The 12,330-nt window shown below is 45.6% G+C and overlaps 1 protein-coding gene across 20 annotated transcripts in view; it reads left to right on the top strand.

Annotated features, from left to right (window-relative positions):
- The window catches only part of PLEC (plectin), a 180,924-nt gene that overhangs the window by 166,322 nt on the left and 2,272 nt on the right, over positions 1–12,330 (top strand). For all 20 annotated transcript variants that reach the window (XM_075269962.1, XM_075269959.1, XM_075269960.1 and 17 more), the window contains 2 exons: positions 1,282–4,662; positions 5,320–12,216. In XM_075269962.1, the coding sequence (XP_075126063.1) occupies positions 1,282–4,662; positions 5,320–11,625 (9,687 nt within the window). In that variant the 3' untranslated portion in view covers positions 11,626–12,216. The remainder of the gene's footprint in view (positions 1–1,281; positions 4,663–5,319; positions 12,217–12,330) is intronic.

Raw genomic sequence — 12,330 nt, 5'->3', positions numbered from 1 at the left:
GACACTAGTATATAATACACTGACCCGCTCTAGTGCCTTATACAATACCTATATTCATGTGACTAGTATATAACACACTGACCCGCTCTAGTGCCTTATACAATACCTATATTCATGTGACTAGTATATAACACACTGACCCGCACTAGTGCCTTATACAATACCTATATTCATGTGACTAGTATATAACACACTGACCCGCTCTAGTGCCTTATACAATACATATATTTATATTCATGACACTAGTATATAATACACTGACCCGCTCTAGTGCCTTATACAATACATATATTCATGTGACTAGTATATAATACACTGACCCGCTCTAGTGCCTTATACAATACCTATATTCATGACACTAGTATATAATACACTGACCCGCTCTAGTGCCTTATACAATACCTATATTCATGTGACTAGTATATAATACACTGACCCGCTCCAGTGCCTTATACAATACATATATTTATATATTCAGGTGACCTGTATGTAATACACTGACCCGCTCTAGTGCCTTATACAATACATATATTCATGTGACCTGTATATAACACACTGACCTGCTCTAGTGCCTTATACAGTACATACATATATTTATATTCAGGTGACCTGTATATAACACATTGACCCTCTCTAGTGCCTTATACAATACATATATTCAGGTGACATGTATATAACACACTGACCCTCTCTAGTGCCTTATACAATACATATATTTATGTGACTAGTATATAACACACTGACCCTCTCTAGTGCCTTATACAATACATATATTCATGTGACCTGTATATAACACATTGACCCTCTCTAGTGCCTTATACAATACATATATTATATTCAGGTGACCCGTATATCTGCACAGTGCCCTAGTCTAGTCCCTAGTACATGTATCCTCCTTCATATGACCCGTATACAATGTCTGGTGCCCCTTGAAGGCCTTCGTTCTTCCTTCTGTCTCAGTGCTGTGAGTTCCAGTGGTGACAGCCCCGTGTGCAGTGAGTCTGGAGACTGTGACTTGGGGAAAGCCTTTTACTTTACCTTTATATTTTTTTAGCTGCAGTGTCGGGTACATGTGCCACCCCGCATACATCCTCTCATCCCTTTGTGTTCGGTCATTGTTCTTAGTTACGTTTGGTTTTTACCATAGAGCATATGATTATTTTTTTCCATCTGTTTTATTTTTCTTTTTTCTTTTTCTTTTTTTGTCTCCATTGTCCCTCTCCACCCCTCTCTACCTGCCCTCACCCGTCCTCCCTCTGTTCCCACCCAACCCTCCTTCAGAGAGCGGCAGAGAAGCTGAAAGAAGAAGAGAGGAAGAAGCTGGCAGAGGTAGAAGCCCAGCTAGAAAAACAGAGGCAGCTCGCTGAGGCCCATGCTCAGGCCAAAGCCCTGGCAGAAAAAGAGGCCTTAGAGCTGCGACTGAACATGCAAGAAGAGGTCACCAAAAGGGAGGTGGTCGCTGTCGATGCCGAGCAGCAGAAGAAGAACATTCAGCAGGAGCTTCAGCAGATGAAGCAGAACTCCGAATATGAAATCAAGGCCAAGGTGAAACTGATTGAAGAGGCCGAGTACAACCGCAAGAAAGTAGAGGAGGAAATCCGCATCATCCGACTGCAACTGGAAACTAGCCAGAAGCAAAAGACCAGCGCTGAAGATGAGCTGAAGGCCTTGAGAGCCAGAGCAGAGGAGGCAGAGAGGCAGAAGAAACTTGCACAGGAAGAGGCTGAACGTTTGCGAAAACAGGTGAAGGATGAGGCCCAGAAGAAGAAGGAGGCCGAAGATGAGCTACAGCGCAAGATTCAGGCAGAGAAAGATGCAGCCAGAGAGAAGCAAAGGGCTCTAGAGGACCTGGAGAAACTAAGGCTTCAAGCTGAGGAGGCCGAGAGGAGGATGAAACAAGCTGAGCTCGAGAAAGAACGACAGATCAAACAAGCTCATGATATGGCCCAACAGAGCGCTGACGCTGAGTTACAGAGCAAACGCATGTCATTCCTAGAGAAGACCACCCAGCTGGAAATGTCCCTGCAACAAGAACATATCACAGTTACCCACCTGCAAGAGGAGGCTGAACGTCTCAAGAAGCAACAGCTAGAGGCCGAAAATGCTAGGGAGGAAGCTGAACGGGAGTTAGAAAAATGGAGGCAAAAAGCCAACGAAGCTCTGAGACTAAGGCTTCAGGCAGAAGAAATAGCTCATAAGAAAACCCTCGCACAAGAAGAAGCTGAGAAACAGAAGGAAGATGCTGAGAGAGAGGCCCGCAAGAGAGGTAAAGCTGAGGAGGCTGCTCTGCGCCAGAAGGAGCTGGCAGAGGAAGAACTAGAAAAACAGAGAAAGTTGGCTGAAGATACGGCTTCCCACAAACTATCTGCAGAACAAGAGCTGATCCGACTGAAGGCAGAGGTGGACAGTGGGGAACAGCAACGCATTGTCCTGGAGGAAGATCTCTTCCGCCTCAAGAATGAAGTCAGTGAAGCAATCCAGAGAAGAAGGGGGCTTGAGGAAGAACTTGCCAAGGTTCGTGCCGAGATGGAAATCCTTTTGAAGGCCAAGTCCAAAGCAGAAGAAGAGTCTCGCTCTGCAACTGAAAAGTCTAAACAAATGTTGGAAGAAGAAGCAAACAAGTTGAGGGAACTTGCAGAAGAAGCTGCCAGGTTGCGCGCACTGTCCGAAGAGGCCAAGAAACAAAGACAACTAGCTGAAGAAGAAGCCACACGACAGAGAGCAGAAGCAGAAAGGATCCTGAAAGAAAAGTTGGCTGCCATCAATGAGGCTACACGGTTAAAGACAGAGGCTGAGATTGCCTTGAAGGAGAAGGAAGCTGAGAACGAACGCCTCAGAAGATTAGCCGAAGATGAGGCTTATCAACGTAAACTGCTGGAGGAGCAAGCTGCTCAGCACAAGCAAGACATCGAAGAGAAAATCCAGTTACTTAAAAAATCTTCTGACAATGAACTGGAGAGACAAAAGAACATTGTGGATGAGACCCTGAAGCAGAGGAGAGTTATTGAAGAAGAGATACGAATTCTGAAAATAAACTTTGAGAAGGCTTCTGTTGGAAAATCTGACCTAGAGCTAGAACTGCAGAAACTGAAAAACATTGCAGATGAAACACAAAAAAGCAAGGAAAAGGCAGAGCAAGAAGCAGAAATGCAAAGAAAAATGGCTCTTGAGGAGGAGACAAGACGCAAAGAAGCTGAAGAGAAGGTCAAAAAGATCATTGCTGCAGAACAGGAGGCGGCAAGGCAGAGGAAATTAGCTCTAGAAGAAGTTGAGAGATTGAAGACCAAAGCTGAAGAAGCCAGAAAGCAGAAGGAGCTTGCTGAAAAAGAAGCTGAAAGGCAGATTGAGCTTGCACAAGAAGCCGCCAGGAACAAAATTGCAGCAGAAGAAAAGGCGTATAAGGCTGTGGTGCAACAAAAAGAGCAGGAGTTGATGCAAACTAGAATCCAGGAGCAGAGCATCCTCGATAAGCTAAAAGAAGAAGCCGAAAAGGCCAAACGAGCAGCTGAGGAAGCCGAGCGAGCAAAGATTAAGGCCGAACATGAAGCCGCACTCTCACGTCAACAAGCCGAGGAAGCGGACCGTCTGAAGCAGAAGGCGGAGGATGAAGCCCAGGCTAAGGCCAAGGCCCAGGAAGATGCAGAAAAGATTCGCAAAGAAGCAGAACTAGAAGCTGCTAAAAGAGCCCAAGCAGAGCAGGCAGCTCTCAAACTGAAACAGGCGGCAGATGCTGAAATGGAGAAACATAAGAAATTTGCCGAAAAAACTCTCAGACAAAAGGAACAGGTAGAAAATGAACTGACTAAAGTAAAACTGCAACTGGAGGAAACCGACCATCAGAAAACCATTCTAGATGATGAGCTGGGACGTCTGAAAGAAGAAGTGACCGAGTCCCTGAGGCAGAAGAAATTGGTGGAAGATGAGCTGTTCAAAGTTAAAATACAGATGGAAGAGCTGGTGAAACTGAAGATTCGTATTGAGCAGGAAAACAAGATGCTCATCACTAAAGACAAAGACAACACTCAGAAATTCCTGGCTGAGGAGGCCGAGAAGATGAAACAAGTAGCAGAGGAGGCTGCCCGTCTGAGCATCGAGGCCCAGGAGGCTGCACGTTTAAGAAAGATTGCAGAGGACAACCTGAATGAACAGCGAGCCTTAGCTGAAAAGATGCTGAAGGAGAAAATGCAAGCCGTTCAAGAAGCCACCCGACTGAAAGCAGAAGCCGAGATGCTGCAGAAACAGAAGGAACTGGCCATGGAGCAAGCTAAAAAACTCCAAGAAGACAAGGAACAGATGCAACAGCAACTCGCCCAGGAGACCGAGGGCTTCCAAAAGACTCTGGAGGCTGAACGACGCAGACAACTCGACATCAGTGCCGAAGCTGAACGCCTTAAGTTACAAGTGGTCGAAATGAGCAGAGCCCAAACCAAAGCTGAAGAAGATGCCAAAAAGTTTAGGAAACAGGCTGAAGAAATCAGTGCGAGGTTACACCAAACAGAACTGTCAACCAAAGAGAAGATGACCGTGGTGCATACCCTGGAAATACAGAGACAGCAGAGTGATAAGGAGGCAGAAGATCTGCGCAAAGCCATTGCTGATCTAGAAAAGGAGAAAGCGAAGCTGAAGAAGGAGGCAGAACTGCTGCAGAGGAACTCGGAAGAGGTACCTGATTATTTCTATTACTAGCATCATGTTATTTTCTCATTGTGCATTGAGTGGCGCCCTCCATCTGATTTTTATTTGACTGTTTTCATTCTTATTCCATGTGCAGTACATAGTCATTGTTCTTACAGCTGCGGTACCCAGAATGGCGGCTGTAAACTATCACTCGGCCAATCGCTTCCCATTGCCATGCATGTTCTGCACCAGTGGAGGGGCTTGTGCTGTTAATATTGCAGGAAGATAAGCAGTTGTCCTGCTCAATGCTAGTCTGGGGGAAGCAAAGGAACAGGTTGTCAATGGATCTTGTTATGGTCAGCTGCAATAAAAGCATCCTGGACCATCTAGAGCCCAAGCATATGCGACTGCACAATGAGGTTCCCTTAAAACAACTAAGACCCTGTTTCTTACATAGGTTTATATGTTGCTCCCCTAAATCTCATGTATGCTTGCATGTTGTAAAATAAGTGAACTCCATAATAGTAATGAGGGAACCTAACAGCAATCATCAGCGCTGCAAAATGCTTACCTTATGATGGTAGTGCTGAATCTGAACTATATGCAACTTGTAAGGGGCCTTGGGATGTAACAAACACTTGTGAGTGAACTTTCTATTGTTTGATGTCCTGTTCTTAATCAAACTGATCTGCTTATTTACAGATGGAGAAAGCTCAACGGGAGCAGCTACGTCAAGAAACCCAGACCCTCCAGTCCACATTCCTGTCCGAAAAGCAGATATTGATCCAGAAAGAAAAATACATTGAAGAAGAGAAGGCCAAACTAGAGAAACTTTTCGATCAAGAGGTTAACAAAGCCCAAAACCTGAAAGCAGAGAAGGAGCGTCAGCTGCAGCAGTTGGAGGAGGAGAAGAGACTTCTTCAGATCAGCATGGATGATGCCGTCAAGAGACAGATGGATGCAGAGGACAAGGTGCGGCAGAAACACGAAGAGCTGCAACAGCTGGATAAGAAGAGACTTGAACAAGAAAAACTTCTAGAGGAAGAAAACCGAAAACTAAGGGAAAGACTAGAACAGCTTGAGCAAGAACATAGGATTGCCTTGGAGAAAACAAAGGAGATCATAATTCACAAAGAAACCGTCATAACCCAGACCAGAGGTGTGTCAAATGGAAGAGATTCGGTGGACGGGTCCGTTGAAAATGGTGAACAAGAAAATGCATTTGATGGTTTGAGACAGAAAGTATCTGCCAACAAGCTGTATGAGGCAGGTATACTTACCAAAGACATGCTAGACAAACTGACCAATAGACAAGTGACCGTAGATGACATCTCTCACCGCGAAGACATCCGAAAATATCTCCAAGGGAAGAGCAGCATTGCCGGACTACTACTCAAACCTAGCAATGAAAAGATCAGCATCTACAATGCCATGAAGAAGAAACTGGTCACCCCAGGCACGGCACTCATCTTATTGGAAGCACAGGCTGCCTCCGGCTACATCATTGACCCTGTCAGGAACAAGAAACTGACGGTCAGCGAGGCAGTGAAAGAAAACGTAATCGGCCCTGAAATCCACAACAAAATGCTATCTGCTGAGAGGGCCATCACTGGTTACAAGGATCCATATACCGGAGAAAAGATTTCACTCTTCCAAGCTATGAAAAAGGACTTGATCGTGAAAGACCACGGAATAAGGCTGCTGGAAGCCCAGATTGCCACAGGAGGCATTGTAGATCCAGTCAATAGTCACCGTCTGCCTCTGGACGCTGCCTATAAACGAGGCTACTTTGATGAAGAAATGAACAAGGTGTTATCTGACCCCACGGACGACACCAAAGGCTTTTTTGACCCAAACACACAAGAAAATCTCACCTATTTGCAGCTTATGGACAGATGTGTGATTGACCCAGAGACAAAATTGTGTCTTTTGCCACTGACTGACAAAGCTGGGAAAGGAGAACTGGTCTACACAGATTCTGAAGCCAAAGACGTGTTCAAGAAAGCCACGGTTTCCGTTCCATTTGGCAAATTCCAGGGAAAAAGTGTCACCATCTGGGAAATTATTAACTCTGAATATTTCACGGAAGAGCAGAGGCGGGAATTGTTACGGCAATACAAAACCGGCAAAATCACTGTGGAGAAAATTATCAAGATCGTAATTACTGTTGTAGAAGAAAATGAGAAGAAAAAGCAGATGTGCTTCGATGGTCTGAGAAACCCCGTCCCGGCGGCCGAACTGGTAGACAGCAAGATCATAGATAACGACCTTTTCAACCAGCTCCATCAAGGCAAAAAGTCTGTAAAAGAGGCTTCTGAGTTGGATGCCGTGAAAAGATATTTGACTGGAAGCACGGCCATAGCTGGTGTTAGGGTGGAGAAATCTGGTGACAAGTTAAGCTTCTATGATGCCATAAGGAAGAACCTCCTGAAGCCAGCCACAGCTCTTAATCTGCTCGAGGCTCAAGCAGGTACCGGATTCATCATCAACCCTGTTACTAGTGAACTACTCCCAGTAGACGAGGCTGTAAAGGCCGGACTTGTTGGCCCCGAATACCATGAAAAGTTGCTGTCTGCAGAAAAAGCTGTCACTGGCTACAAGGATCCCTACACCGGGCAGACGCTGTCTCTCTTCCAGGCCCTGAAGAAGGGGCTTATACCAAAGGACAGTGGAATTCGACTCTTAGATGCACAGTTGGCAACAGGTGGCATAATAGATCCAGTAAATAGCCATCGACTGCCACTTGAGATTGCTTACAAGAGAGGTCACCTAGATGAAGAAACAACTAAAATCCTGTCTGAGCCAGTGGATGAAAACACAGGCTTTTACGATCCAAATAGTCAAGAGAACCTCTCCTATGCACAGCTGCAGAAAAAGTGCAAGCTGGACAAAAAAACTGGTTTTACGTTACTACCCCTGTCTGAACAGGCCATACAGTCCCAACTGGAAGAGGTATACACCGACTCTCAAGCCAAAGAAGCCTTTGACAAAGCAACAGTAGAAGTCCCTGTCGGTAGCTTCAAAGGAAGAACAATTACTCTGTGGGAGTTGATCCATTCCGAATATTTCACAGAAGAGCAAAGAAGGGAGCTCCTCCGTCAGTATAAGACTGGGAAAGTCACCATCGAGAAGATAATCAAAATCATGATCACCATTGTAGAGGAAACCGAGACCAAACGACAGCAACGTCTCACCTTCACCGGCCTCAGGGCTCCGGTTCCTGCGAATGAACTTCTGGAGGCCAATATAATTGATAAAACACAGTTTGAGCAGCTAAAAGAAGGCAAAAAGTCAGTCAAGGAAATCGCAGAAACAGACTCTGTCAAGAGATACCTCCAAGGCAGCGACTGCATCGCTGGAGTCTATATTGAAGAGAACAAAATGAAAATGAACATCTACCAAGCTATGAAGAGGAACTTGCTGAGGCCAGGAACCGCTCTGGTTCTCCTTGAAGCACAAGCCGCTACTGGTTTTATTATCGATCCAGTGAAGAACCAGAAATTCTATGTGAACGAGGCCGTGAAAGCGGGAGTTGTCGGACCAGAGTTGCACGAAAAGCTTCTGTCTGCTGAGAAAGCTGTTACAGGGTACAAAGACCCCTACTCCGGAAACACAGTCTCCGTCTTTGAAGCTATGCAAAAAGGCTTAATTCTCAGAGATCACGGAATACGCATCCTGGAAGCTCAGATCGCCACTGGAGGAATCATTGACCCTGTTCATAGTCATAGAGTCCCAGTGGAGGTGGCCTACAAACGAGGTTACTTTGATGAAGCCATGAACAAGATCCTGTCCGATCCCACTGATGACACCAAAGGATTCTTCGACCCCAATACTCACGAGAATTTGACTTACTTACAACTGAAAGAGAGATGCATTAAGGATCCAGAGACAGGTCTGACTCTACTACTCCTGAAGAAAGTTGAGAAACCTGTAGCAGCTGAAACTACTAAAGTGTATAGCGAAGCCGAGACCAAGAAGGTATTTGAAGAGACGACAGTGGACATTCCAGCTGGAAGCATGGCAGGATCTTCAATGACCATTTGGGAGCTCATGCATTCGGACCTCCTTCCTCAAGAAGAAAGAGATAGGTTGATGACAGAGTTCCAAGCTGGCAGACTGACCAAGGAGCGCATGATCATCATCATTATTGAGATCATTGAGAAAACTGAAATTATTCGGGAGCAAGAGTTGCATTCTTATGACTTTGTCCGCCGACGTATCACGGCTGAAGACATGTACGAGTCTAAACTTATAACCTTGGAAATGTACAACATGCTTAAGCAAGGAACCAAGAATATCAAAGACATTATCCAAATAGAGGCAGTCTGGAGATATTTGTATGGAACAGGGTGTGTTGCTGGTCTACAGATGCCAACCTCTAAAGAACCAATCAGTGTATATCAGGCTATGAAAAAGGGTCTCATTACTAATGATGTGGCTTATTTGCTGTTGGACGCCCAGGCGGCCACTGGTTTTATTATCGATCCAGTGAAGAATGAATTGTTGACAGTGGATGAGGCCGTAAGAAAAGGAGTAGTGGGGCCTGAAATCCACGACAGGCTTCTTTCTGCAGAAAGAGCTGTAACTGGATACAGAGATCCTTACACCGAGCAGATGATTTCCATTTTCCAAGCCATGAAGAAGGATTTGATCCCATCTGATCAAGCTTTGAGATTACTCGATGCCCAGATAGCTACAGGCGGTGTCATCGACCCACGCTTTGGATTCCACATTCCAAATGAAAGTGCCTATACACGTGGCTATCTCAACAAAGAGACATTCGATATGTTGTCAGAGCCAAGTGAAGTCCGCAGTTATGTGGACCCTTCTACAGATGAGAAGCTTAGCTATTCTCAGCTTTTGAAGAGGTGTCGAAGGGACGAAAGGAGCAATCTCCTCATCTTGCCACTGGCAGACAAGAGAAGATTGACATTCAAGGGTTTAAGGAAAGAAATTTCCATGGAAGAACTGATCAGATCTAACGTCATGGATGCAGTGACTGCTCAGCAGCTACAAGAGGGTTTAACGTCAATTGAGGAAGTCTCAAGAAACCTACAAAAGTTCTTGGAAGGCACAAGTTGTATTGCTGGCGTCTATGTAGAAGCTACAAAGGAGAGGTACTCCATCTACCAAGCCATGAAAAAAGGCATGATTAGGCCGGGCACAGCATTTGAGTTGCTTGAAGCCCAAGCAGCCACAGGCTATGTCATCGATCCCATCAAGTGCCTGAAATTGGCTGTCGAGGATGCAGTGAGGATGGGCATTGTGGGGCCAGAATTCAAGGATAAGCTGTTGTCAGCAGAGAGAGCGGTGACGGGCTACAAAGATCCATACTCAGGAAAGCTCATCTCTCTCTTCCAAGCCATGAAGAAAGGTCTGATCCTAAAAGACCATGGCATTCGTCTACTGGAAGCTCAGATTGCCACCGGCGGTATTATTGATCCAGAAGAAAGCCATCGCTTGCCAGTAGAGACCGCTTACAAGAGAGGTCTTTTTGATGAAGAGATGAATGAGATCCTCACAGATCCCAGTGATGATACCAAAGGATTCTTTGATCCCAACACAGAAGAGAATCTAACCTACCTTCAGTTAATGGAGAGATGCATTACTGATCCTGATACCGGACTTTGTCTCTTACCTTTGAAAGAAAAGAAGCGGGAAAGAAAGACTTCATCCAAGTCCTCAGTCCGTAAGAGAAGAGTGGTCATCGTAGATCCAGAAACTGGAAAAGAAATGTCTGTGTATGAAGCTTATCGCAAAGGACTTATTGACCAGCAGACCTACATCGAGCTCTCCGAACAGGAGTGCGAATGGGAAGAAGTCACCATCTCCTCATCCGATGGAGTAGTCAAATCAATCATCACAGACAGGCGCTCAGGACGACAGTATGATATTGATGATGCCATTTCCAAAGGTCTCATTGACCAATCTTCTCTTGATCAGTATCGTTCCGGTACCTTATCCATTACAGAGTTTGCCGACATGCTTTCTGGTAACATGAGTGGATTTCGTTCAAGATCCTCTTCCGTGGGCTCTTCCTCCTCTTATACTGCCAGCCCTGCTAGACGGGATCAGCTGTCATCTTGGAGTGATCCCTCCGAAGAGACTGGCCCTATTGCTGGTATAGTCGACACGGACACGTTAGAGAAGGTCTCGGTCACTGAAGCCATGCACCGTAACCTTGTAGACAACATCACTGGTCAGAGATTATTGGAAGCTCAGGCGTGTACTGGAGGCATCATTGACCCCATTACTGGAGAAAAGTTCTCAGTCGCCGATGCCGTTAACAAAGGACTAGTGGACAAAATAATGGTGGACAGAATTAATCTGGCCCAGAAAGCATACAATGGCTTTGAGGACCCAAGAACAAAAACAAAAATGTCCGCAGCCCAAGCACTAAAGAAAGGGTGGTTGTATTATGAAGCTGGACAGCGTTTCTTAGAAGTCCAGTATCTCACAGGTGGCCTTATTGAACCTGAAGTTCCCGGACGCGTCAATCTAGAAGAGGCCCTCCGTAAGGGAACAATAGACTCACGCACAGCTCAGAAATTACGAGATGTCAACACTTACTCCAAATATCTTACCTGTCCAAAAACCAAACTGAAGATTTCCTACAAAGAAGCCATGGACAAAAGCATGGTAGAAGATGGGACTGGTCTCAGACTTCTCGAAGCCTCATCACAGTCCAGTAAAGGTTACTACAGTCCCTACAATGTCAGTGGTTCTGGTTCAGCCTCAGGTTCTCGATCAGGTTCTCGAACAGGCTCCAGATCAGGTTCAAGGAGAGGCAGCTTTGACGCTACCGGCAACTCCAGTTTCACAATGAATTTCTCGTCTTCCTCCTACACCTCCTCCAGCTATGGCCGACGATACGCAAACGGCCCTCAACATGCACCTTTGGACACCGCAGAATTGGCGAGCGCACTGTTAAAGTTACATCTACGCTGCAGCCAGGAATCCAGAAGAGGGTTGGACACGTTAGCGTCCCCCATCCCTGGCCTTGTATAGATAAAGCAATATGCACCCGACATCCATGAACTTGAATCCTTCTTCCTGCTCTGCATGTGGTGAAGCTTTAATGGACTTTTATTATTTTATAAATATCTAGAATTATATTCACTTTCAGCCTCTTTCTAATTGTACTTCAAAGCAGCAGTGCCTGAAATTTTAACCAAAAAAAAAAGCAGAAAAAAAATGTCATGAATTTACACAGGTGACTCTTCTCCAGGTTCTTAGGATATGATTTGTATATTGAGAGATGACTACAAGAACACTATTGCCCCTCTCTATGCCCTCGCGCTAACAGATGCCAATGCAGAGCAGTGACCGCCAGCAGCCAGGAATGCACCATAGTCACACACTCCACCCCAAGATTTAATACATGGACATGCACCCCAATAACTGAAGCCTCAAGACCTTGCCTCCTCTTGCTGCCTATTGTCATCCATGATGACCTACCTCCTGCTACTCCTCTTGTACGAACAGAGCCGACCCCTTCCTGCGCAGAGACCTGTCCTACTCCTCCTCCTCATCGACCTTCCTCATCCCTACTGTGTGCCCTTCATTCTTGTCTTCCAGAGATGTCGTGAAGCTCCAGCTGTAAGTCTCTTGCGCTCACCCCCGGCCTCTCCTCCTCAGATGTCTTCCACCTGTATCTCATCTTCTGGTTTCTTTTTATTTTATACTTTTTATGACCTCTGTCTTTGGGTTAGT

This window comes from Leptodactylus fuscus, chromosome 4 (genome assembly GCF_031893055.1).
Source record: "Leptodactylus fuscus isolate aLepFus1 chromosome 4, aLepFus1.hap2, whole genome shotgun sequence".
In the NCBI taxonomy this organism is placed as follows: Eukaryota; Metazoa; Chordata; class Amphibia; order Anura; family Leptodactylidae; genus Leptodactylus; species Leptodactylus fuscus.
The sequence above is the reverse complement of the archived record's forward strand: the minus strand, read 5'-3'. Positions and strand labels throughout refer to the sequence as shown.